At 36.6% G+C, this 25,714-nt stretch overlaps 2 protein-coding genes across 4 annotated transcripts in view; one reads left to right on the top strand and one right to left on the bottom strand.

The window, feature by feature from the left end:
- Positions 1-14,304, top strand: part of LOC148942660 (cubilin-like) — a 43,853-nt gene extending 29,549 nt beyond the window's left edge. The window contains exon 8 of the mRNA XM_089102683.1: positions 14,204-14,304. Within this exon, the coding sequence (XP_088958809.1) occupies positions 14,204-14,304 (101 nt within the window). The remainder of the gene's footprint in view (positions 1-14,203) is intronic.
- Cog6 (conserved oligomeric Golgi complex subunit 6) overlaps positions 1-25,714 on the bottom strand; it is a 158,438-nt gene that overhangs the window by 125,941 nt on the left and 6,783 nt on the right. The window lies entirely within an intron of this gene.

Genomic DNA, 25,714 nt, shown 5'->3' with positions numbered 1-25,714 from the left:
TGTAGTTTGGTTCCAAAAAGGACCCTTTTCTGTAATTATAAACACATATGGTTTTAATCTCTGTGATAGCAAGAGGCTGTGAAATTTGACTCCCAAAACTGTCACTCTCTTTGTAATACGCGAGCTTTTCATTTCAACTGAAAAAATACAATCTTATTGTAAAAAGGTTGTTTCTGAATAATAAAGAACTGTTTTTCAAAACAATTAAAACTTCTAAACATAGCTGTGGAGGAGAGATTCTATTTACATAAGAGAAAAAAGCGTGTTTTGCCGTTTCTATCGAATATACTAATTATATTCTTAGGATTTTGTAGTGTTGGAGGGGAGGGGGCTAAGTCCCCCTGAAATTTGAATTTACTAGTAAAACGTTTTTTTTGTTTTTTTTTTCAAGGTTGAGTTCACGGGCCAAAACATTTTGCTTAGATACCGCAAATTTCAATTTATTTTAAGCAGTGTGTTATATTTGTTTTTTCTATGCGTAAATTATTTTGTGAATAAGAATGTATGGCACTTCTTTCTGCATGTCTTTATAACAGTATTAGTTATTCAATGATATTTCCTTTTCTTATTTTCTGTTAATTGTTACGGCTCTGTCTTAAAGTCTGGAGAGCTTTTACCCTCTTATTCATTTTGTTTAGGTTTACAATGACTTGAAGGTAGTTCATTTTAAGGTTACTTTTTTACTACTTTATGACTCTAATATGTTTCAAAATGGTGGGCTCTGTCAAGTTCACCTGTTGTGTGTATGTTGAATTTCTATTTTACCCCTTAGGTATATATTTTTACTATACTCATGCTTGTTTATGGCTCTTTGTCAGGGGCTAAGTTCCCCTGAAATTTGAATTTACTAGTATAATATTTTTTTTGTTTTTTTTGGGGGGGGGAAATTAGGAATGAAAGTGTACTCACATTGAAAGTTGATGAATCTATTGTTTCCAAAGTAAAAAATATGTATTGTACTAAAAACAATGTTTAAAAATATAATAAAAATTGGAATTTAGTGTTCGGATATTATATTGGGTTTTGCTTGAGTAAATTATACCTTGACAAGTTAAAGAAAAAACCTGCTAATCAAGTTACTGTATATGGACTAACCGCCGCTCTCTCTCTGTTTGACCCCAAAAAAATGGGTGTCACCTTAGAAACCCGTCTGGTAAGGCATGTAATCAAACTCTCAAAACATGCTTCAGTACATTATACATTGCCAAGTTTTTAAAAAAAAATTACTAATCAAGTTACTGTATATGGAGTAACTATTACTCTCTCTCTGGTTGACCCCCAAAAAATCGGTGTTACCTTAGAAACCTGTCTGGTAAGGTATGTACCGTTCGTAGTAATAGGTGACTGACCCTGGTAAGTCATATTACGCAATCACTCGTGAAATCAGCACCTAGGTTACTACTGTGGAGACAGAAGAAAATGATATCAAATTCCCTGGGAAACCATTGAAATATTTTGATAGACCCAGGGCCCCCCATTGGGACTTGTTCATTGTCTTGAGTATCTTGCGATTTCTCATAGCCTACTGGCCTAATTTGGCTTTTGTGTGTGCTGCTTTTTAATTAGATTCTTTGGATCTTATTGAATGCCACGGCGAATCTATGACTCAGTTTTCCAATAATTTGAGGTATATCTTAATAATTTCGACATTTTTGGTGTTGTCTTTGTACCCCTTTACTCATACCCTCATTTTTTTTCAAGGAACACTAAGCTGCTTAACGTTATTTTGAGTGTTTGTTTGAACCATATAGTGACCTAGTTAATTATTAAGCAAATTATTTTTCTAATGTAAAGCTCAGACGGTATCCTATCAAGGTGGTATCCAGAGGGGGGGGGGTGTAGGGAGGTATTACATATAAATGATAACATCTCGAAATTTTTTTATTGAAAGCACGGATGCCAAAAAGTTATTTTTTTAATTTAAAGCAGAGACGGCATCCTATCAAGGTGGTATCCAGAGGGGGGGGGTTAGCGATCTATCATATTTAAATGATAATACCTCGATTTTTTTTTAAAGCAGGGATGCCAATAAGTTAATTATTATTTTTTTAAAGCAGAGACGGTATCCTATCAAGATGGTATCCAGAGGGGGGGAGCATAGGAAGCTATTATATTTAAGCGATAGTACCTTGATTTTTTTTTATTGAAAGCAGGGATGCCAAAAAGTTGAAAAGTTGACAAAATTAACAAGATTTTCGTGAGTTATACTTGATACAGCACTTGTATAGTTTTATTGTCCAAAGGGAAAGGGACATATGCGTCCAACCCGTTTTTTTTTCTTATTGATGAAACGGGTTTACTTTGAAAACATTCATTCATAAGTACCAGGCAGATTCACACTAAAACGAATTGGTGTGACGAAAGCGATATCGACATCCACACCTAACGTTGCGCACGAGTGACTGATGGATCTTTCAACAATTAATATCATTATATATCTAATATCCAATTTGATTTTGTTTATACTTTCCAAGACTGTTCAGGACTCATATAGTTTTGCCATTTTTTATTAACTCTGCCATTTTTTCTAACTAATCGTGTTAGTTTGTTATGAAAACATTCTATGGCTTCTAGGCATTTCTATTTGAGCGGAAAACTCCACCTCAAACTTTGTGGAACATGCATTTTCTTGCATGAAACACCAAAATATAATAAAATGACAAATTTTGGAGTGTTCTACTACTCGCAAGCAAGTGCCATTGGTATTTTTGAATCCGCGTGGTCAATTTAGGGGGTGGAGGGTAGGCTAATTCTCGTAGCAGCCACATTCCGTCGTGGTATGGTTCACATTTTCAACACCTGGCGTCCGGAATATCATATAGTCTACCAAGCATACAACTACCCCAAATCAGTATCAATAAATAAATGAAACCCAAAACGAACAAAAATTAAAATAAATATAAGAGTCAAATTCAAAACGAGCATAAATTAATGTGAGTAGGGTTCAAAACCCCTATGCTTTCTAAAAGCCAGAATATAATTTGTACTTTACTGAAAAAAAATCAAATGAGTTTACTGAAAAAAAATGTGCATTGTCAATTTAATATACATATGGTGATATTTATTCCATTAATTTTTGATTTCTTAAAGTTACAAAATTGAAAATATTTCAAAGAATTGTTTTCAGTAAAGCACCACTCAAGCAGTAGGTTTTAGGCTTCTGCAGTGAGGCGATACCTAAACTCTTGTTTTTAGTTATTTTTATTTTATTCAAAAATGATTTACGTATTAAAGTTTAACTTCATTCATGTTAAGATATATTTTTTCATGTACACTAATATATACTGTATGCTTTTTCGCACTGATTGTTTATTTAATTTCCTTTCATTTTAAGTTTCATTTATTCTTTAATAGCCAAATATTTGTTTTCGTTTTAAGCTTGATTTTCATATTCAATCTAAGCCTTGCTCGCTTTAAGATCTATTTATTCGTTTATGTTATTACTTGTTGGATGTTTTTTTGCAATGATTGTTTATTTAATTTCTGTTCGTTTTGAGTTTATTTATTCTTTAATAGTAATTTCTGGTCGTTTTGAGTTTGAATTTTAACAAGTATTTGTATATCCTGATCTTAAGTTTAAAATGGCCTTTACTTTTATTTGAAAAATGTATTTTTCGGAAAGTTTTTTTTTAATTAATTTCAGGTAAAGATTGAATCGGGTATGCATTATGGATCCGTTTTTCAGGATCTGTTTCAGGATCATTATGGATCTGTTTGATAGCCGATTCATTATGAATCGGCTATGCATTATAGAGCTATTTTTTCATTCGAATCATTGTTGTCAATCGCTGTCCACAAGTTATGCAAGCTGTCTATTGTTCATATATAAGGTTTTTATCAAAGAGGTAATCGTATGGACTTTGAAAAAAGCCTCATTCGATTTAAATTGAAAGTTCTAGATCCGTTTTTTAAAGTCAAGAATAATCGGACAGTAAGCACCCTTCCATGCCTACAGACAAGAGTTTGGGTATCGTCTCACTGCAGAAGCCTAAAACCTACTGCGTCATTGGCGCTTTACTGAAAACGAATTATATTACAAATGTTTTCTTTTGTACCTAATATTGAAAATAAATATTAAAATTACAGTAAATTTTGAACTGATGAGCTTTCAGCAATTAATATCATTATACATCAAATAGTCAGTTTAATTTATTAGTTCTTTCTAAAATTGGTCAAGACAAATATAGTTTCACTACAAAAAAGACTTTAGATACTGTCCCCTTCCTTAACTGTAAAAAACCTAAAGCCTTCTGCGTCATTGGCGCTTCACTGAAAACAAATTACTCGTATATTACAAATTTATTCTTTTCCAGTTCTTACAGCATTGAAAATAAAAATAAAAATTACAGTGAAAAAAAAATCTTGAACTGATGGATCTTTCAACAATTAATATCATTATATATCATTAAATTCCATTTGATTCTGCTTATACTTTCCAAGACTGTTAAATACTCATATAGTTTTTAGTAAGGCGCCAATGACTCAGCAGGTTTTAGTTTTCAGCAGTGAGGCGATATCCAAACTCTTGTTTGTAATTGTTTTTATTCGATTCAAAATTTATTTGCATATTCAATTTAAGTTTCACTCGTTTTAAGATTGATTTATTTATTTACATTAATATATATTGTTTGTTTGTTTGGATTGATTGTTTATTTAATTTCTGTTCATTTTAAGTTTCATTTATGCTTCAATAGCAAAATATTTTTTTCGTTTTAAGCTTGATTTTCATATTCAATCTAAGCATTACTCGCTTTAAGATCTATTTATTTATTATTACTTGTTGTATGTTTTTTGCTATGATTGTTTATTTAATTTCTGTTCGTTTTGGGTTTCATTTATTCTTTAATGGTAATTTCTGATCGATTTGAGTGTGAATTCTTAAATGTATTTGTATCTGATGAGCTTAATTTTAAAATGACCTTTACTTTTCTTTTAAAAACTTATTTTTCGGAAAGTTTTTTTTTAATTAATTACATTAAAAGGCCAGGTCATTATAAAATCTTTCAATTTGGGAGGTTCAAGGAGGAGTCTTTGACAATCTTATGACCTCAGGGTACTAGATGTTGCAACGTTCTTACGTATCTACAGTGGTTTAAAAAATTCGATCACCCTACAAATGATTACCAAAAATATGCACAAATATAACAAATGTAACATTTGGAATACTATAACACTTTTTTCAAAGCTTTGAAGAAAAGCAAAAAAGGCTAAATACCCCTAACTACGCTTGAAATCTATTTTAAAAAGAAACTCTTTGGAGATTTCCATGGATATGACCATAGCCGAAGCTTTGAGTCTGGGTGAGGATCAAAGAGGAGTCTTTGAGTATTTTGATCACAGGTGACTTATTGTTGCGACTTTCTTAAATTTGGTAATTTTTGTGAGCATTTGGAAATCAAAGCTTAAACTCAATAACTGATACTAAGTCTCCTACTATTTTGCTTGGATTAAAATTGACGAACTAGGAAGAAAATTTCAACATCTTCCTGGACCTACTTCAGTCTGCATATTATTTCATTTAATTACATTTCAAACGGATGAGCTTTTCATTTTTTACCTAAGATTAATTAAAAAAACCTTTTCCACAAAATAAGTTTTCCAAAGAAAAGTAAAGAACTTCATTAAACAAAAAATGAGCAAAAATAAAATCAAATAATCTACCAAGCATGAAACTACCACAAATAAGCATCGATAAATAAATGGAACCCAAAACGAAGAGAAATTACAATAAATAACCGAGTCAAAGTCAAAACGAACAGAAATTAACATAAGTTGGGCGCAAAACCCCTACCGTATGCCTTCCCAATACCAGAAAAAAATTTGCACTTTACTGAAAAAATATAAATGTTTTTGTTTTATAACTTTAATAAATCAAATAATATTAACAATTCAATTACTAAATATTAGTATATGTATATTAAATTCACAATGCACATTCATTTGTATTTTTTCAGTAAAATGCAAATTTTGTTCTGTCCTTGGTAAGGCATAGGGGTTTTGCGCACAACTTATGTTAATTGCTGCTCGTTTTGAGTTTGACTCGGTTAATTATTGTAATTTCTGTTCGTTTTGGGTTTCATTTATTTATCGATGCTGATTTGTGGTAGTTTTTACGCTTGGTAGATTATTTGATTTTATTTTTGCTCATTTTTGGTTTAATAGAGTTCTTTACTTTTCTTTGAAAAACTTATTTTGTAGAAAAAGTTTTTTTTTAATTAATTTCTGTTCGTTTTATATTGACACAGTCTTTTCAGGGAAAAAGAAAATAATACTTTAAATCTTTTCGTTTTTTAAGACTTTATAGTTTGGCCTGCTATTTGTATGCTGGAGAAAAATGAATTTCCAATCGAATGAGACTTTTTTAAAGTGACAACGCCTTCTACAAAAAACCTTATATGCCCCCAGGGAATAACTTACAACCCTTGCCCTAAGGCCTGTGGGGGACTGTCCTCAAGAACATAATATCTATCTGGAAATCAACTACGCTGAACAAAATGGCTATCTCAAAATTTTGATTGGATGTGTTTGGGAAAATGATGGGCGTGGGGGGGGGGGGTCTAGTTGCTCTCCAATCCCATTCGACTATTAAAAAGGGCACTAGCCCTTTGAATTTCCAATCAAATGAGCCCTTGTTGAAGTTTCTACGAGATATCCTTTTAGAATAGACTCTTATGCCCTCAGGTCTTAAATTAGGACCTTTGTCCTAAGGGTGGTGTGGAAGTGTCCTGCTCAAAAGCACATTGTATATGTGCAAATCAACTACGCTGAACAAAATGTTCATCTCAAAATTTTGAATGGATGTGTTTGTGGGAATGATGAGCGTTGGGAGGGGGCTAGTTGCCCTCCAATCACTTTCGACAATTAAAAAGGGCACTAAAACTCTCAATTTCAAGTCGAATGAGCCCCTTGTGAAGTTTCTACGGCAATGCTTTCAATAAAGACTTTATATGCCCCAGGGCATAACTTTTAACCCTTGCAATGAGGGCTCTGAGGGGGTTATCATCCTAAAAGACCCAATTTCCAGAACTTTCAACTACGTTGAACAAAATAGATATCTAAAAATTTTAATTCGATGTGTTTGGGAAAATGGTGGGAGTGAGAGGGGCGTTAGTGACTATCCAATCACTTTCAACTATTAAAAAGACACTAGCCCTTTCAATTTCCAATCGAATGAGCCCTTTTCTACGACAAAGCTTTTAATAAAATCATTATATGCCCCCGGGGCGTAACGTATAACCCTCGCCCTGAGGGCTGTGGGGGGGGGGGGAAGGGTTGTCATCCTTAAAGACCTAATTTCCAAAACTTTCAATTATGTTGAATAAAATGACTATCTAAAAATTTTGATTGGATGTGTTTGGGGAAGAGGTGGGCGTGATAGGATGATTTGCTTCCCACAAATCAGTTTTGACTAATGCAATGTGTACTAGCCCATTGAATTTCAAACCGAATAAGCCCTTTTTCAAGCTTCTACGACAGAGCCTCTAATAGAAACTTCATATGCCCCCAGGGCATAACTTACAACCATCGCCCTGACGATTGTGGGGGAGTGTCCGCCTCAAAAATACACTTTCTATCTGGAAATCAACTATGCTGAACAAAATGGCTATCTCAAAATTTTTATTGAATGTGTTTGGGAAAATGAGGGGTGGGGGGGGGGAGGCTAGTTGCCCTCCAATCACTTTCGACTATTAAAAGGGGCACTAGTCCTTTGAATTTACAATAAATTTAGCTTTTTTGAAGATTTTATGACTACCCCTTCTTTAAAAACCTATACCCCTTACTCTTAGGGATCTGGGGGTGTGTCCTCCTCGAAAATTTATTTTCCATTTGGTAATCAACTATGCTGAACAAAATGGCTTTCTCAAAATTTTGATTGGGTCTGTTTGGGGAAATCATGGGCGTGGGAGGGAGCTAGTTGCCCTCCAATCACTTTCGACTAATAAAAAGAGCACTAGCCCTTTGAATTTCCAATCGAATGAGCCTTTTTGAAGTTTCTACGACAACACCTTCTATAAAAACCTTATATGCCCCCAGAGCATAACTTATACCCTTACCCTGAGGGTTGTGGGGGAGTGCCCTCCTCAAAAACATATTTTCTATCTGGAAGTCAACTACGCTGAACAAAATGGTTCTCTCAAAATTTTGAATGGATGTGTTTGGGGGAATGATCGGCGTGGGGGGGGGGGTGTGCTAGTTGCCCTACAATCACTTTCGACTATTGAAAAGGCCACTAGAACTCTCAATTTCAAATCGAATGAGCCCCTTTTGAAGTTTCTAAGACGACCCCTTCCATAGGAAGTGCCCTGCTCTAAAGGAAAAAATAATAAATAGTACATTGTGCCACCATCGTTCTTATATGCCCTCAGGGCATAACTTGCCCCGAGGGTTGTGGCGGAGTCTCCTCCTCAAAAACAAATTTTCTATCTGGAAATCAAGTACGCTGAACAAACTGGCTATATCAAATTTTTATGGGATGTGTTTGGGGGAATGATGGGCGTGGGGGGGGGCTAGTTGCCGTCCAATCACTTTCGACTATTAAAAAGGGCACTAGCCACTCCAATTTCCAATCGAATGAGCCGTTTTCGAAGTTTCTACGACAACTCCTTCGATACAAAATGCCCTGGTAAGGAGAAGGAAAAAAACGCATTGTGCCCGCATCGTTCTTTACTTAGGCAGCGCTAGCGCGCTGCCTATGAAAATAGCTGGCACTTCATTTTTCTTCATACCGAATAAACCATTAAGTGTTTTTTGCTTCATTTTAATTGAAGTGTTCTCATGTGAAGTGTTCATCATGTATTATTCAATTTGATAAATTTACTCCTTTTAGATGCAGTTTATAATTTGACTGATGTTAGGTATTTATGAATTTATAATTTGGAATGAATCCCCAAAAGAAAAAATGAATAATATCCGAAAGAGCAGCCAAAAGCAATAAAAAAGAAGCAGTTCAGCCTTAGCCTACATGACATATATTCTATAAAGAAGCCGAAAAAAACTTTAAAATGCATTTTTTTTAATTGTTATTAAAAACCAGTTTTTACTACAAGAAGGCTTTTTAGAAATCCAAATGAGCAAAAAAACATCAATATCAAAGTCGCCCATTTCAACTGTTTTAAAGGTGACAAAACAGATATAGGCAAAGGGCATTATGAAAAAATTAAGCTTCTTAGTTCAAAGTTATATTCAAAGTTTTTACCCAAATAACTGACGAATTTTGTGATACAGTATTTGAAGTTTTATATGCAGTAATGCTCGATAAAAAAACTACTAATTTTGATAGTTATTTATGTTAAGAATACATAACTAATAGATACTTCAACTACTCGTATTATGCAAGGGTTCTGAAACGCCACAGCCATTTCGTTTCTATCATATTTCTACTTCTCTTGATGAATAACGAAGAAGACCAGTTTTCAGCCAGCAACTTGTGAATTTTTGAACTCATGAATGTAAACTTAAGGTGTGATTTGAGCAAGACTGATGGAAACATTAACGTTTGCGGTCAACATTGATCGCGCCGGCGGCGCGCTGTTTTGGCCCCGCCGCCGCCGGGGTATCTTTAGTATCTTTAGATTTAGTTTAACATGCCCCTCAGCATTCCCCAAATTTAATACCCTTAGCCTTTTCGCCAACACTTAGAATAAAAATTCCTCCTTGGGCGGGGGCGAAGCTGGATTTTTGAGTTGGGGGGGCGGGGGGACATAGAAAATGTGCCGACAAAATCGCCCAGTCTGCCGACAAATGCGGACACATAAGCTAAACTAAAACGCCAAAGACACCAAAGTTCAAATCCGTCGACACTGCGTGCCGACGCCTTGGAACTTTAGCCCCCACTTAGCTGCAACCTTAGGGGGGGGGTGATGTCATCCCCAAAGGCATAGCTATTTGAGCTTTTGACTATTCTGAACAAGATAGACGGCTCCGTCCTATTGAGGCAAACAAAACAAAGGATAAAACTTTGTTTTACAAACCACCTTTGGTGGTTTGTATAAGCAGCTGAGACAGCAACGAAAAAACAGCTGAAAAGAAGCAAGTCCAGCTACACACAAAACACATTTACTATCTGTGGAGCAAGAAATTACAGCCAATACATGCTTACGATGGAGTTGTGTAATAATCTCCACAAAGAAATTGGAGATGACATAACTTGACTGTTGCGCTGTGGAGGCAATAAAAAAAAATTGTTGCATGGAATTTGATCGCAAAATTACAGCAAGCATCCCTGCCCCAGTGGCCAGCACTGAGAGGGTGCCCAGCATTGCAGGGAGGATTTTGGGCTCCAAACTGAGGATATTAACACCTAAAAAATAACAAGCTTTTCAAACCTTGCACTTTGGAAATGTAATTATTTAATGGGTGCTGTTTTTTTACTGTTTTCTTTGTTTTATACTTTTTTCGAATTTTTTTATTTATTTTTTCACACATTTTTGACGTTGAAAAAAAATTATGGTATCCAGTGATTGAACTGTAACTGCTAGAAAGAGAATGGGCTTAATCAATGAATTTACCAAGCCATTCAAACTTCAAATAAACACTACTGAAACGAACTAAATAAAGAAACTATACATTCCTGAACTACAGATAGAAGGTTAGAAAAAAGGCAATAACTGAAGATAACATAACAACAGCACAATGCAAAGCAATCTTTGAGAAACTTTAAAGGAGCAATGATGCTGAAATGGCTCGATTTCCGTGTGCAATTACACAATACAGAGTTGTTTTAAATAAAGTAAGAGATTAAAAATAAAACTTCAGTCAAATAGAAATTATCCTGGATATGAGAGAGGCTTAACAGAGTAAGATTCAGCTTAAAACAAACAAAAATCGTCCTGTATACGAAGGAGGGTACAACCCCCTACACCTCCAATATTTATGCTAAGGTTTGACTAACTGTTTATTAAAGGTATTTCAGTGGGCAAAAAACATAGCAAGTTAGTAATTGCAAAATGAATATTTATTACGGTACTTAAAGTAAGATCAAATAAATAGGCCATTCCATTCTCAAGGCATTTTGACGAAAACAAAATAAATCGATCTTGAGTGGGGCTATTTATTCCTTGGGTATTGGGGAGGAAAGTCAAACTTCTGCACAATGAGCAGTGTTTTGGGGGCAGTAGCCTTTTTACATATAGGGTAATGAATGTTAAAAATATCAAAAATTAATCAAGCAATTACACAACTATAATATTACTGTGTGTAAAGACGTTCAAAAGATCTGCATATTAAGTTAAGCAGATTTTGCTAGAAGCTGGTGCCATATAAGAAAAAAAAGAAACGTGGCCAAAAAATCAGCAAAATATAAGCTAAAAACACAACAGCTTAAGATGATGTAGCTTTTCTTTGAAGGTGTGGTTATCTTTGGGAATCAACAGTTTGTTCTTGTTCGAATTTTTAAGAACGAAAACTTAACTACCAAGTTTTGCTTATTTATTTTCTTGGTTCAATGTGGCAACACTGAACAGAATTATGAATGGTTTTTAATTGATTGGTTCCATCATTGCAATCAAATATGATTGCAATTTAATCTATAAATTCCTGCATTTCATGTGTATATATGTCTTGTTTTCTTTGGATCCTTCAATGGTTTTGAGAAAGTACCCCCTTATGTACACATTGGACCAGAGATATTTATAAAATAACACCAAGGCCAACAGCCCTAGACGGAATATTCCTTTCAATAAGCCTGTAAACTGTATCCCACAAACTTTTTGTTAAGTCTTCAACACTAACATGTACCTAATATGTCAAACGATGATGATGATATCCCTCATACTGCAAATTCTAAAAAGGCAGAAGGTGTAAAACTTTCTCTCTTATGTGTCTAGGAAGATTTCCAGCATCCATTACTACTAAAATAACTTTTAAAAAAATTAATACACTTATGGAACCTGCTAAATATTTAAAAACAATGAAATAATATTATAATTGAGTATAAAGAGTCAAAATCTGCTGAAAAGAATTTATTTTTATTACAATTGCCAATTGACGATTTTCTCATATAGGACTTGCATTCATTCTTATTTCCTCTTTTAAATGCTGTAAAATCTCTGGTGTGCAGCTTTTCTCCTTCTTTTCTAATATTTTAGCAATCACCATACCTAGTAAGCTTATCTACAATCTGGTATTTTATCTGGTTTTATTCTATTAAACCAGTGACATCAATTCGTATAAATGTAGGGGGAGGGACGTATTTTTTTAAATATAAGGCAACAATTTTGTTGTTTTCGATTTATTCGATAAAATACAAAAAGGGATTTTTTTTAAAATAAAATATTTAAGAAATGGCTATTTTTCAATAACTAGCAGGGATAGGGCAAAACTAATGGGAAGAAACCTCCCTCCCTAATCGGCGCCCCTCAACTGAACAGAAGGAACAACCCTGCTTTCAATACAAAGGCCAACAATATAGCATGTCATCTTCATTTGAACTTGCATATCATAGGCGGCGCAATAGCGCTTCCTAAGTATAAACCATGTTGGCACAATGTATTATTATTTTGTTTGTTTGTTTGTTTGGTTTAGACCAAGGCACTTCGTATAGAAAGAGTTGTCGTGGAGACTTCAAAAAGAGCTCATTCGATTGGAAATGAAGAGGGCTAGCGCCCTTTTTAATAGTCGAAAGTGATTGGAGGGCTACTACCCCCCCCCCAATGCCCATCATTTACCCAAGCACATTAAATGGAAATTTCGAGATTGCCATTTTGTTCAGCGTAGTTGAAAGGTCCGGAAACCCCCATGCCTTCCAAAGGCCAAAACAAAATGTGCACTTTACTGAAAAAAATATAAATGTTTTTACTTTTATAACTTTAATAAATCGAATAGTTTTAACATTTTGATTACTAAATATCAGTTTATGTATATTAAACTGACAATGCACATTCATTTGTATTTTTTTCAGTAAAGCGCAAATTATGATTTGGCCTTGGAAAGCCGAAGGGGTTTTTCGTCCAGATTACTTTAATTTCTGTCTGTTTTCAGTTTGGCTTGGTTATTTTTTTTAATTTCTGTTTTTATTGGGTTTTATTTAGTTATCAATGGTGATTTGTATTATCTTCAAGTTTGGCATATTATTTTATTTTATTTTTGCTCATTTTTTGTTTAATGAAGTTCTTTACTTTTCTTTGAAAAACTTATTTTGTGGAAAAAGTTTTTTTAATTAATTAAATAAACAATCATAGCAAAAAAAATACAACAAGTAACAATATAAATGAAAAAATAAATCTTAAAGTGAGTAATGCTTAAATTGGATATGTATATCAAGCTTAAAATAAAAAAAAATATTTTGCTATTGAAGCATAAATGAAACCCAAAACAAGCAGAAATTAAATAAACAATCAATGCAAACGAACATACAATAGATACTAATGTAAATGAATAAATAAATCTTAAAACGAGTGAACTTAAATTGAATTTGCAAATCAAGCCTGAAACAAACAAAAATCACTAAAAACAAGAGTTTGGGTATCACCTCTTTCTCTCATTGTAAAAGTCTAAAACCTAATTCATTATTGGTGCTTTACTGAAAACTATATGTGTCTTGAACAGTCTTGGAAAGTAAAACAAAGTCAAATTAAATATTTGATATATAATGATATTAATTGTCCAAAGATCTATCAGTTCAAGATTTTATTTCACTGTAATTTTATTTTCAATGCTGTAAGAACTGGAAAAGAAAATATTTGTAACATAATTCATCAGAGGCAACGCTATAGCGTTGCCTATAGCAAAGGCCATATGGCTCCAATGTTTTATTATTATTATTTTTTTTTTCCCAGAGGCACTTCATATAGAAGGGGTCGTCGTAGAACCTTAAAAGGGGGCTTATTCGAATGGAAATCGAGAGTTCTAGTGCCATTTTTAAGGGTCAAAAGTAATTGGAGGGCAACTAACACCCCTTCCACACCCACCAGTTCCCCAAACACATCCAATCAAAATTAATATAATAATAATATAATAATATAGATTTATTACCTGCCAAAACTGTAAAAGATACAATGGGCGGCAGAGTATAAAAAAGTGAAAAAAATGCAAAAAGAAAAAAAAAGACAAACAACAAAGTACGGTTTAACACGAATATATACAATGAAATGGGCCCTCAACATCGACATTCAAATAACACATTCAACTCAAGTCTGTCCCTGAAGAGTTACCCAAGGATGACCTAGAGTCATGAACTTTTTATGAAAGCTCGCTACTCTGGCAGGAACTGCCAAGGCAGGGTCTATCAATCCAAATCTACTGATCAAATACCGGTTTTTGGACCATGGTGATAGTCCAAGCAGATACTTAGCATATTTAAAATAAATCATGCGTAACTTTTTCTTCTCTGTCTGTGTGAAGCAACTCAAAAACGGAGAGATGTAGAGAAAACTCGGTAAAACAAATGCATTACCTATACAATCGGGCTAAAATATCACGACTAAATCTCGCCTTGCTCAGGACAAGCTTTCCATATGCAGAACGAACTTTTCTAAGGGTATCAGCGATAATAAGTCCGCGTGTGGTCTTGAGTGACGTACCGATCGGGACTCCAAGGTACGTAAGAGATGGACCAGGTTTGATGTCCGTATCATCTAGCATAACGCATATGTCCTCAGTCGACAATTTCTAATTGAAAAATAACAATTCAGTTTTCGATGGATTAAATGTATGGCCGACACGAATATATTCTACCTTTGATGCACTAAAACAACTCTTTATTCCATTTAGGGTTCTACTAATGTTTAAAATGCCGTCGGCATAACCTATGAGCAACACATTAATTCCACATAAAATACACGTTGTTGGTGCTTCATGTTGCACTTCGATTACGGAATTATTGAATAAATCTGGTGAATTTACTGCTCCTTGCCTAATACCCTTATTCACTAGTATATCAATTTCTAAAAGCATATCACAATCCCAACCAGGACACTTTATCCTAACACGAAGATTAATATACATCGAATCAAGGGGTCCGATAGCCGAATTTTCTACGCCTCTCTCTGCTGCAGAGAGTAAAATATATTCGTGGATAGACGAATCGAAAGCACGGGCAAGATCATGGGCTGCTAAAACTAAAGAATTATTGTCATTCTCAGCATCAGTCAGTATAGACTCCAGCGAGTAAAGGGCATCATCACATCCAAGCGATCGTTGGAACCCAAACTGGTGTGGGGGAACCGAGCACTTGCTTCTAATTTCATCACGAATAAGAAGCTCAAATAGTTTACATAGTGTAGTCGACACAGTAATGGGCCTATATGAAGAGCACTGGGAGGGAGGCTTCCCTGGTTTGAGAATAGGTGTTATTACACCAATGCAAAAGGTATCCGGGACGATACCTCTGGTAACGATAATTTGGAATAATAATGATACATGTTCAAGAAGTTGTTCACTACCATAGAGTAAATGCTGGCCACAAATTTTATCGAAGCCTCTCGAAAATATCTTTTTTAGCTTTTTCAGGCATTCACGTATTATACTTCTGAGCTAGCATTTCATCTAGCTCACTCCGGTAAGAATTCCGTAGCGCTTGGTCAGGACTTTTGAACTGATCGGTGAAGTAAGCATTCCAGGCCTCTTTTGTTGGAAGGGGGACCTCAGAGGTTGATTCTTTGGGCTTCACTAAATTCCGCCAATGAATTTTGGGATCGGACTTGCTTTTATTGTTGTAATTATCACTTTTGTCTCTACGGGGCTTAAACAACGCTTTTGCAAAAGCACGTTTAGTGTGATCCTTCACTTTCCAGACTCGCCCAAATCTTGGCTTACTATTATCACACCATAGGCAAAACCAGAACTTTTCGGTCTTGCATGCTTCTGTTAAATTTAGGTTAGCGGACCATCCTATAATTTCAGTGTTTACTCGAACTTTTCGAGAGGGTACGGCTGCTGATTCGGCACACCGAAGGGCATGGCATATTGAGGCAGAGTAAATGTTCAACAGAAGTTTCTGCTCTTTGGCCGGGATGTCACTGTTGGAGATCAGTAGCGGGAAATTGTGCCCTGGGGGCATATAAGTTTTTTTTTTCATAGAAAGTGTTGTCACAGAAACTTCAAAAAGGGCTCATTTGATTGGAAATTTAAATGGCTAGTGCCTTTTTTAATAGTCAAAAGTGATTGGACGGCAACTACCACCCCTTCCACGCCCACCATCTCCCCAAACACATCCAATTAAAATTTTGAGATAGCCATTTTGTTCAATGTAGTTGAAAGTTCTGGAAATTAAATCTTTGAGCAGCACACTTCCCCCACAGTCTTCAGGGTTATAACCACAGGGTTATAAGTTATACCCTAGGGGCATATATGGTTCTTAAGAAGGGATTACTCTTATAAACTTCAGATGGCTCATTTGGTTGAAAATTGAAAGTTCTAGTTCACTTTTTAACGTCAAAAGATATCACAGGGTAACCAGCCCCCCCCCCCATTCTCTTTTTTCAAAAATGCGTCTGATGAAAAATTTTGAGATAGCTGTTTTGTTAAAAATATTTCAAAGATAATAAAAAAAAACCAGTGTCGACACAACCCCCAGGGCCTGACTACAGGAATTACATGGTGGGCTCGGGGGGCATATACGGTAATTATGGGAGGGGTGCTCGTATAACCTGCAAGGAGGGTGCTTATGAATATTCATATAGAGCTGGATTACACTTTTTATGAGCTAAAAGAGATTGGAGGGCAACTAGCCCCCCCCCTCCACGCCCTTTTTCTCAAACCCATCTGATAAGAACTTTGAGATAGCCATTTATTTGAAAATAGTTCAAAGACCATATAATGGAAACTCCGGTGTCGACACAGCCCCGCAGGGCCTGAGGGCAGGCGTTGTAAGTTATGCCTTGGGGGAATATATGTTTCTTATTGAAGGGATGCTCGTAAAAACTTCAGAGAGGGCTTATTTGATTGTAAATTGAAAGTTCTAGTTCACTTTTTGAGAGTCGAAAGAGATTGGAGGGCAACTACCTCCCCCCACGCCCCTTTTTCCCGAATGCATCCAATACAAAATTTGAGATAGCCTTTAACTTAAAAATTGTTCAAAAGTAAGATAACAAAAACTCAGGTGTCCACACAACCCCCAGGTCCCGGTGGCAGACGTAGTATCTAAGGCAGTGGGGCAACTATGGGTTAAATGAGAGGGATATTCGTCTACACTTTGCAAGGTACTCTGTTGATTGGAAATTGAAAGTTTAAATTGACTTTTCAATATTCAAAAGATACCCGACTGCAACTCGCCCCCGCCCCCACACACCCTTTTCCCCCCAAGCCTATCTGAAGAAATTTTTAAAATAGCCATTTCATTATAAATTGTTCAAAGGTCAGATAAGAAAAACTCATTTGTCATAAACTTTGGAGAGGGTTCATTTGAATGGAAATTGAAAGTTCACGTTCATTTTTATGAGTCAAAAGAGATCAAAATCCCCCCACGCCCTAAATGCATCAGATAAAAATTTTGGGACAGACATTTTGTTAAAAATAGTTCAAAGTTCAGATATTAAAAACGCCGGTGTTGACACAGCCCCCAGGACCCGGGGGTAGGCGTTGTAAGTTATGCCCTCTGGGCATATATGGCTGTTATGGAAGGGATGCTTGTATAAACTTCATAGAGGGCTCATTTGATTGAAAATTGAAATTCATTTCTTATGAGTAAAAAGTGATTGGAGGGCAGCTAGCCTCCCCCCACACTCCATTTTTTTTCCAAGAGGCCCTTCATATAGAAGGGGTCGCCATATAAACTTCAAAGGGGGTTCATTCAATTGGAAATCAAGAGTTCTAGCGCTCTTTTGATAGGTGATAGGAGGGCGACCAGCCCCCCCCAGCCCTTTTTCCACAACTATATCTGATAGAAAATTTGAGGTAGCCATTGCGTCAGATAAAATTCTTGAGATAGCCATTTTGTTAAAAATAGTTAAAAGGTCAGATAACAAAACTTTGATGTTGACACAACCCCCCAGGGCCTGGGGACAGGCGTTGTAAGTTATACCCTGGGGGCATATAAGGTTCTAATGGAAGGGATGCTTGTATAAACAAAAGATATCACAGCGTAACTAGCCCCCCCCCCATGCTCTTTTTCCAAAAATGCGTCTGATGAAAAATTTTGAGATAGCTATTTTGTTAAAAATAGTTCAAAGATCATAAAAAAAGACTCTAGTGTCCACACAACCCCCAGCACCCGGCGGCAGGCGTTGTAAGTTATGCCCTAGGGGCATACATGTGGTTCTTATGGAATGGATGCTCATATAAACTTCAAAGAGGACTCATTTGATTGGAAATTGAGAGCTCTTGCTCACTTTTTAAGAGCCAAAGGCGAATGGAGGGCAACTAGCCCCCCCCCTCCACGCCCTTTTTTTCTCAAACCCATCTGATAAAAACTTTGAGATAGCTATTTATTTGAAAATAGTTCAAAGACCATATAATGGAAACTCCAGGGTCAACACAGCCCCCCAGGGCCTGAGGGCAGGCATTGTAAGTTATGCCTTGGGGGAATATATGGTTCTTATGGAAGGGATGCTTGTAAAAACTTAAGAGAGGACTCATTTGATTGGAAATTAAAAGTACTAGTGCAGTTTTTGAAAGCCAAAAGAGATTGGAGGGCAAATAGCCCCCCCCCCACGCCCCTTTTTCCCGAATGCATCCAATACAAAATTTGAAATAGCCATTAATTTAAAAATTGTTCAAAAGTAAGATAACAAAAACTCAGGTGTCTACACAACCCCCCAGGGCCCGGGGGCAGACATTATAAGTTATGCCCTGGGGCATCTATGTTTCTTATGAAAGGGATACTCGTATAAAGTTTACAGAGGGCTGATTTGATTGGAATTTGAAAGTTCGAATTCAATTTTTAATAGTAAAAAGAGACTCGAGTGCATCTAGCCCCCCCCCCCACACCTTCTTTTTCTAAAGCCATCTGATGAAAATTTTGAGATAGACATTTTGTTAAAGAAAAAAATAGTTCAAATGTCATATAAGAAAAACTCTGGTGTCAATACAACCCCCCAGGGCCCAGGGGAAGGAGTTCTAAGTTATGCCCTAAAGGCATGTATGGTTCTTATGAAAGGGCTCATTTGATTGGAAATTGAAAGTTCTAGTTCACTTTTTAAGAGTCAAGAGATTTAAGGGCAACTAGCCCCCCATGCCCTTTTTTCCTCAAGTCCATCTGCTACAAATTTTGGGAAAGCCAGTTTTTAGAAAATTACTCAAAAATTAGATAAAGAAAACTCTAGTGTCGACGCAAACCCCCCAGGTCGGGAGGATAGACGTTGTATCTTTTGCCAGCAGGGCTTATATGGTTTAATGAAAGGGATACTCGTATAAAACCGGGAGAGGGCTGAGTTGGTTCGGAATTGAAAGTTCTAGTTCACTTTTTAAGAGTTAAAAGATATCCGAGGGCAACTAGCCCTCTCCCCCACACACCTTTTCCCCCCCAAGCCTATCTTAAAATAGCCATTATAAATAGCCATTAAATAGAAGAAATTTTTAAAATAGCCATTTCATTATAAATTGTTCTAAGGTCAGATAAGAAAAACTCCTGTGTCAACACAACCCCCCAGGGCCCTGAGGCAAGCAGTGTAAGTAATACTCTGGGGGCATATATGGTTTTTATGGAAGGGATGCTTGTATAAACTTCGGAGAGGGTTCATTTGATTGGAAATTGAAAGTTCTTGTTCATTTTTATGAGTCAAAAGAGATTGGAGGGCAACTAGCCCCCCCCCACGCCACGCCGGTGTTGACACAGCCCCAAGGGCCCAGGGGTAGGCGTTGTAAGTTATGCCCTCTGGGCATATATGGCTGTTATGGAAGGGATGCTTATATAAACTTCATAGAGGGCTCATTTGATTGAAAATTGAAATTTGTAATTCACTTCTTATGAGTAAAAAGTGATTGGAGGGCAGCTAGCCTCCCCCCAAATTCCATTTATTTTTTTCCCAGAGGCCCTTCATATAGGTTAGAAGGGGTCGTCATATAAACTTCAAAGGGGGTTCATTCAATTGGAAATCAAGAGTTCTAACGCTCTTTTGAAGAGTCCAAGGTGATAGGAGGGCAACCAGCCCCCCCAAGCCCTTTTTCCACAAATATATCTGATAGAAAATGTGAGGTAGCCATTGCGTCAGATAAAATTTTTGAGATAGCCATTTTGTTAAAATAGTTAAAATGTCAGATAACAAAACTTTGATGTTGACACAACCCCCAGGGCCTGCGGACAGGTGTTGTAAGTTATACCCTTGGGACATATAAGGTTCTAATGGGAGGGATGCTCATTTAACGAGGGCTCATTTGATTGGAAATTGAAAGTTCTAGTTCACTTTTTATGGGAATGTAGTCCCCCCCTCTACGCCCTGCTTTTCTCAAACCTATCTGACCAGAACTTTGAGATAGCCATTTTTTTTAAATAGTTCAAAGACAATATAACAAAAACTCCAGGGTTAACACAGTCCCCCAGGGCTCAAGGGCGTTGTAAGTTATCTCCTGGGGGAATATATGGCTCTTATGGAAGGGATGCTTGTAAAAACTTCATAGGGCTCATTTTATTGAAATTGAAAGTTCATGTTCATTTTTTAGAGTCAAAAGAAACTGGAGAGCAACTAGCCCCCCCCCACGCCCCTTTTTTCCCAGCCGCATCCAATAAAAATTTTGAGATAGCCATTAAGTTAAAAATTGTTCAAAAGTCAGATAACAAAAACTCAGGTATCAACACAACCCCCCAGGGCCCGGGGGCAGACATTATAAGTTATGCCCTGGGGGCATATATGGCTGTTATGGAAGGGATGCTCATATAAACTCCATAGAGGGCTCATTTGATTGGAAATTGAAAGTTATAATCCACTTTTTATGAGTAAAAAGGGATCAGCGGGCAGCTAGCCTCCCCCCATACTCCATGTATATTTTCCCAGAGGCGCTTTATACAGAAGGGGTTGTTGTATAAACTTCAAAGAGGGCTCATTTGATTGGAAATCAAGAGTTCTAAGGCCCTTTTTAAGATTCAAAGGTGATTGGGGGGCAATTAGCCCCCCACCAAGCCCTTTTTCCACTAATATATCTGATAGAAAATTTGAGGTAGCCATTGCATCAGATAAAATTTTTGAGATAGCCATTTTGTTAAAAATAGTTCAAAGGTCAGATAAAAAAAACTCTGATGTAGACACAACCCCCCAGGGCCCGGGAAGAGGCATTGTAAGTTATGCCCTGGGGGCATATAAGGTTCTTATGGAAGGAGTGCTCCTTTGTTTGGAAAGTGAAAGTTCTAGTTCACTTTTTAAGAGTCAAAAGAGATCAGAAGGCAACTAGCCCCCTCTCCATGCCCTTTTCCCCCCAAATGCATCAAATAAAAAAGGTAATGCATAAATAAAATCCAATGAAATAAAAAATAGTTCAAACATCAGATATTAAAACTTCTGGGTTGACACAACTCACCAGGGCCCGGGGACAGGCATTGTAAGTTATGCCCTGGGGGCATATATGGTCCTTCTAGAAGGGATAATTGTATAAACTTCAGAGAAGGCTCATTTGATTTAAAATTAAAAGTTCTAGTTCACTTTTATAGAGTCAAATAAGATTGAAGGGCTATTAGCCCCCCCCCTCCCTGCCCTTATTTCCCAAAACCCATCCAATAAAATTTTGAGATACCAGTTTTACTAGGAGCCATATACCAGTTTTAATACTTTCATGAACATTGGATTTTTATTTTTAAAATTTGATTTTGAAATAAGGAACTTTTTAAAACTTGAAACTTTTTGCAATCAAAACAAACAAAAATTAATTAAAAAAAACTTTCCAAAAAATAAGTTTTTCAGAGAAAAGTAAGGCCATTTTAAATTTAAGCTCAGCAGATACAAATAGGGGAGAGAGGGGCGATACCGCACGGGGGCGACTCCGTACGTTTGATCTGTTGTCTAAAGTTTTTGAGCTAATCCTTGCAAAAAATTCCCGTTAGATGCGCTTCATGTAACGCACATTTGGTGCAAGTTTTAAATTTTTGAGAAATGAGACAACCGAGAAAAGAGGTAAGGAAGTTTTTATGTGCTTGCTGGAAATCCTGACACATGTAGTATATGTCAAATATTTTCTAAGTTTTCGTAGCTCTTGCGCCGTGAGATAGCAGGATCAGACAAGGTACACCCTAGCTATCTGCATGGCAATTTTCATCAGTAAATATCATGCCATTATCTACAAAAAAATAAAATTTCAAAATGACATTAATATGGGGCAACTCTGAACACTTTTTTGGGGGCAATTCCAGACACTTTTCATGGTGTCCAGTTTCGCCCTGTACTGACGGAAGTCTTTCATAAGTTGGAAAATGGAACTATGTGTAGCTGGAAGCAGAATATTGGTAAAATTGACTATATTCCTGTCGTCCTATAGAGAAACTGAAGTGATTTGTTTTGACTATCAAACTTTGTTTTCAACATTTACACTTAGACAAAAGTTATCCCTTGTCTTACAGCCTAGCCTATTTAAACACAACTACTCTGTGTAACAATCTTTGTCCTGAATCAAAGTTGTCCAAGATTAAGTCTGCCTATTATTTAGATACTTTGTTCCAACTTTAAGATCCTATGTTCAAGATTGGACAGCATTTTCTATGATTTGGCTAAGCTTAGCCTTTAATTTCTATCCGAAATTAAGGTGTACTTTTGACTGTCTATTCGTTTAAAATAGTCTCGGCATCTCACTGTTTATGGCAAAAATATTCAAGCTAATCTTAATCGAATATTCTTCAATACTTTCTAACTGGTGTACCATAAACCTTACCCCCCCCCACCCCTCCTTGTTTAAAATACATACTCTGAATTGTATACATTCAATGGATTATTGTCTTATATATTATAATGTTCAGTTTTATAATGTATATGATTGGAACTTGTGATCATTGATCATTGTGAACTTGTGATAATTGGACAGTGATCATTCAAAAGGAGTAATGTGAGATTTATATAATCTTAGATTTACAGTACATCTTCACAGCTATGCAGATCAGTTCAATTCATTTTCATCCATCATATTTAAAAAAATACTTATTATTAAATGATTTACTATTATGTTGAACAATAAACATTTATTCAATGCCTACTTATAAAAGAAAGATAAATAGTAACGTCTAAGGCTATATCCAAGGGGGTAGAGGGTTTGAAACCCCCCGAAATGTTTGTCCGACTTGTAGAAACGTAAGAAAAATTAACATAAACAAATGATTGATGTGGTTTTTAAAGTTTTTTTGTTTAATGTTTTGTATTATAATGTAAAACTAAACATTACGCTGCATGCATGCATCTTTCCATTCTATGCCTCAAAGCACACCTCAAAGCATGGCGTGACCTGTGTTAATTTCCATGTTGTTCTCTTGAGGTTCTGACAATTATAATTTTCTTTTACAGATCGTTCGCACCTACATTCGAAAGGGGAGTGGTCCTCCTGATCCAGAATTAGTCAGGCGTGCTGTTATTCAATTTTATACATGGGAAGTTGTCTTTCCGAGCAACCGCAGAAGAATTTTCCCTGAAGAAGAGTACCCTTGCGGATGCCGTGAAACGATACAAGGCAAAAATGCAAATTCTCGAGCAGAGTGGTGCTAGTGGTAGCAATTTTGACAATGACATTGTTCAGGAGAGCACTAAGTTTGTTTTTACTTCCAAACAAGAGAAAGAGATTGCTGCATACCTCAAAAAATGCTCACTACTTAACCATGGGCTGACTCCCTATGCAACAAGAAAGTTAGCCTACCAATGGGCAATAACATTGAAGATAAAATTCCCATCAAGCTGGAAATTGAATGAGAGAGCAGGAGTGGATTGGCTAAGAGGTTTCATCAAGCGGAACACCAGTTTGTCCATCAGAAAACCCGAAAATACAAGCCGGGCTCGTGCTGCCGGCTTTAATGCTGTTGTAATTGTTGCCTTCTTTAGAAATCTTCAGGAGTTATATTGCAGGTATCATTTTCCTCCTGGTCGAATTTGGAACTGTGATGAAACAGAATTACCCACAGTTGTTCAGGCCCCAAAGGTGATTGCTAAAAGGGAAGCGAAACCGGAGACACAGACTGTGTCAATAGAAAGAGGGGAAAATACCACACTGCTATGCTTTATATCTGCAATTGGTCAGCCATGTATCTGCAATTGGTCTGCAATTGGTCATTTTACAGGTGTTTGTTTTTCCAAGAGTCAAAGCTCCAGAAAGGATGTATCGAGATGGACCACCAGGATGCATTGGCTTAGCCCATCGCAGTGGATGAATGACTTTCGACAATTCCCTTTGTTCCATGGAACACTTTCTAAAAGAGGTCAAACCCAGCAAAAATAACCATGTTTTATTCTTGTTTGACAATCATGAAAGCCATATTTCAGTAGAATTAGTTTCCTTCTGTAAAGATAACGGCATCCCCCTCCTAACCTTTCCGCCCCAGTGCTTTCATTATCTCCAACCCCTTGATGTTTCAATGTATGCACCATGGAAACATGCAATCAGGGAGTCGTTTGACAATAGGATGCAATTAAACCCAGCCCAGAGAATTTTAATAAATGAAATAGAGAAATTGTGCAAGCATCCCTTTCTGGAAAAGCTGAATCCTCAGAATATTGCAGCTGGTTTTGAGAAGGCAGGAATTTGGCCTTTAAATCCAAATGTGTTCACAGAAGTTGATTTTCTGCCTGCTGAGGTGACAAACTGCCCAGATCCAGCTGAACAGAATGCCCCAGAAACTTCAAATATGGATGATCCTCACCCTGGTTTATTTTGTGATTCATCTCCTGTCATGATGGGTCAACAGCAGTCAAACTTGCCTACGGCAGTAACTCCTGAAAGCATCAGACCATATCCACAGGCAAAAATGCAAGTGTGGCCGTCCAAAAACCGTAAAAAAGGCCAAAGTAGAATTCTGACAGAAACGCCAGAAAAAAGAGCACTAGAAGCAGAGACTGAGCCAAGGCTTGCTAAGAAAAAGAAAAAGTCGCTAAAAAAGTTGCAGCCAGCAATAAAGCGCAGTTGCCAAACGCTAAATACTAGAACTACCATTGATTACGTTGGCTCGTCCGTTTTTGTGTTTTTTTTAGTGGACAATTTTTGCAGAAGGGAGCAATAGCAAACAACAAGAGGCCAAATAGGTTCCAGCGGGATTTTAATCCTTAAACTGCTGGAACTAGGTGATTTGAGTATTGCACTTCCCATATTCTCTCTACCTTGAAAATTGTCAAGGCAATAAATTTAGCGTTCTGAGCATCGACGAGATACAATACTATCATTTGAGCGCCAGGAGAGGAAAAGCTAGCAGAAGAGTTGAAAGTAACTGTGGCAAGTGCTCTAGTGGTATCTGCCGAGAGTTATTTGTCCAAGAGCAAATCATTTGCAGCAAATTGTGTCGTTTATTTCGATTTTTTTAAATAATTTATCCTAAAGTTTGGACTTTACACTAACGCTACCTAGCGGCGCTGAATTCTCGTGTTCCTGGTTGCATTCTGTTATCCAAGTTGCGTTCTATTACCCGTTACCTGAGTTGCGTTTTATTTGGTGTCGCCATGATATCAGTGACTGAAAGTTGCAAAGTTGCAGATTGCCATCAAAAAGGCATCGAGAAAGGCCAGGAAAAGGCAAAGACATTTGCGCTGCTTGTGATGAGAGTCTGGATGAAGAATCCAGTGCAATGAACTGCGACATTTGTAAACAATGGCTTTGCATCGATTGCCTTGAAATTAGCAAACCCGAGTATAATCTTCTGACAAAAATGACAAGGAGATTAGGCTGCGAA

Source organism: Artemia sp. Qi Xiang Cuo, chromosome 16 (assembly GCF_049724085.1).
Source record: "Artemia sp. Qi Xiang Cuo chromosome 16, ASM4972408v1, whole genome shotgun sequence".
Taxonomy (NCBI): domain Eukaryota; kingdom Metazoa; phylum Arthropoda; class Branchiopoda; order Anostraca; family Artemiidae; genus Artemia; species Artemia sp. Qi Xiang Cuo.
This window is presented reverse-complemented; position numbering and strand designations above follow the sequence as displayed.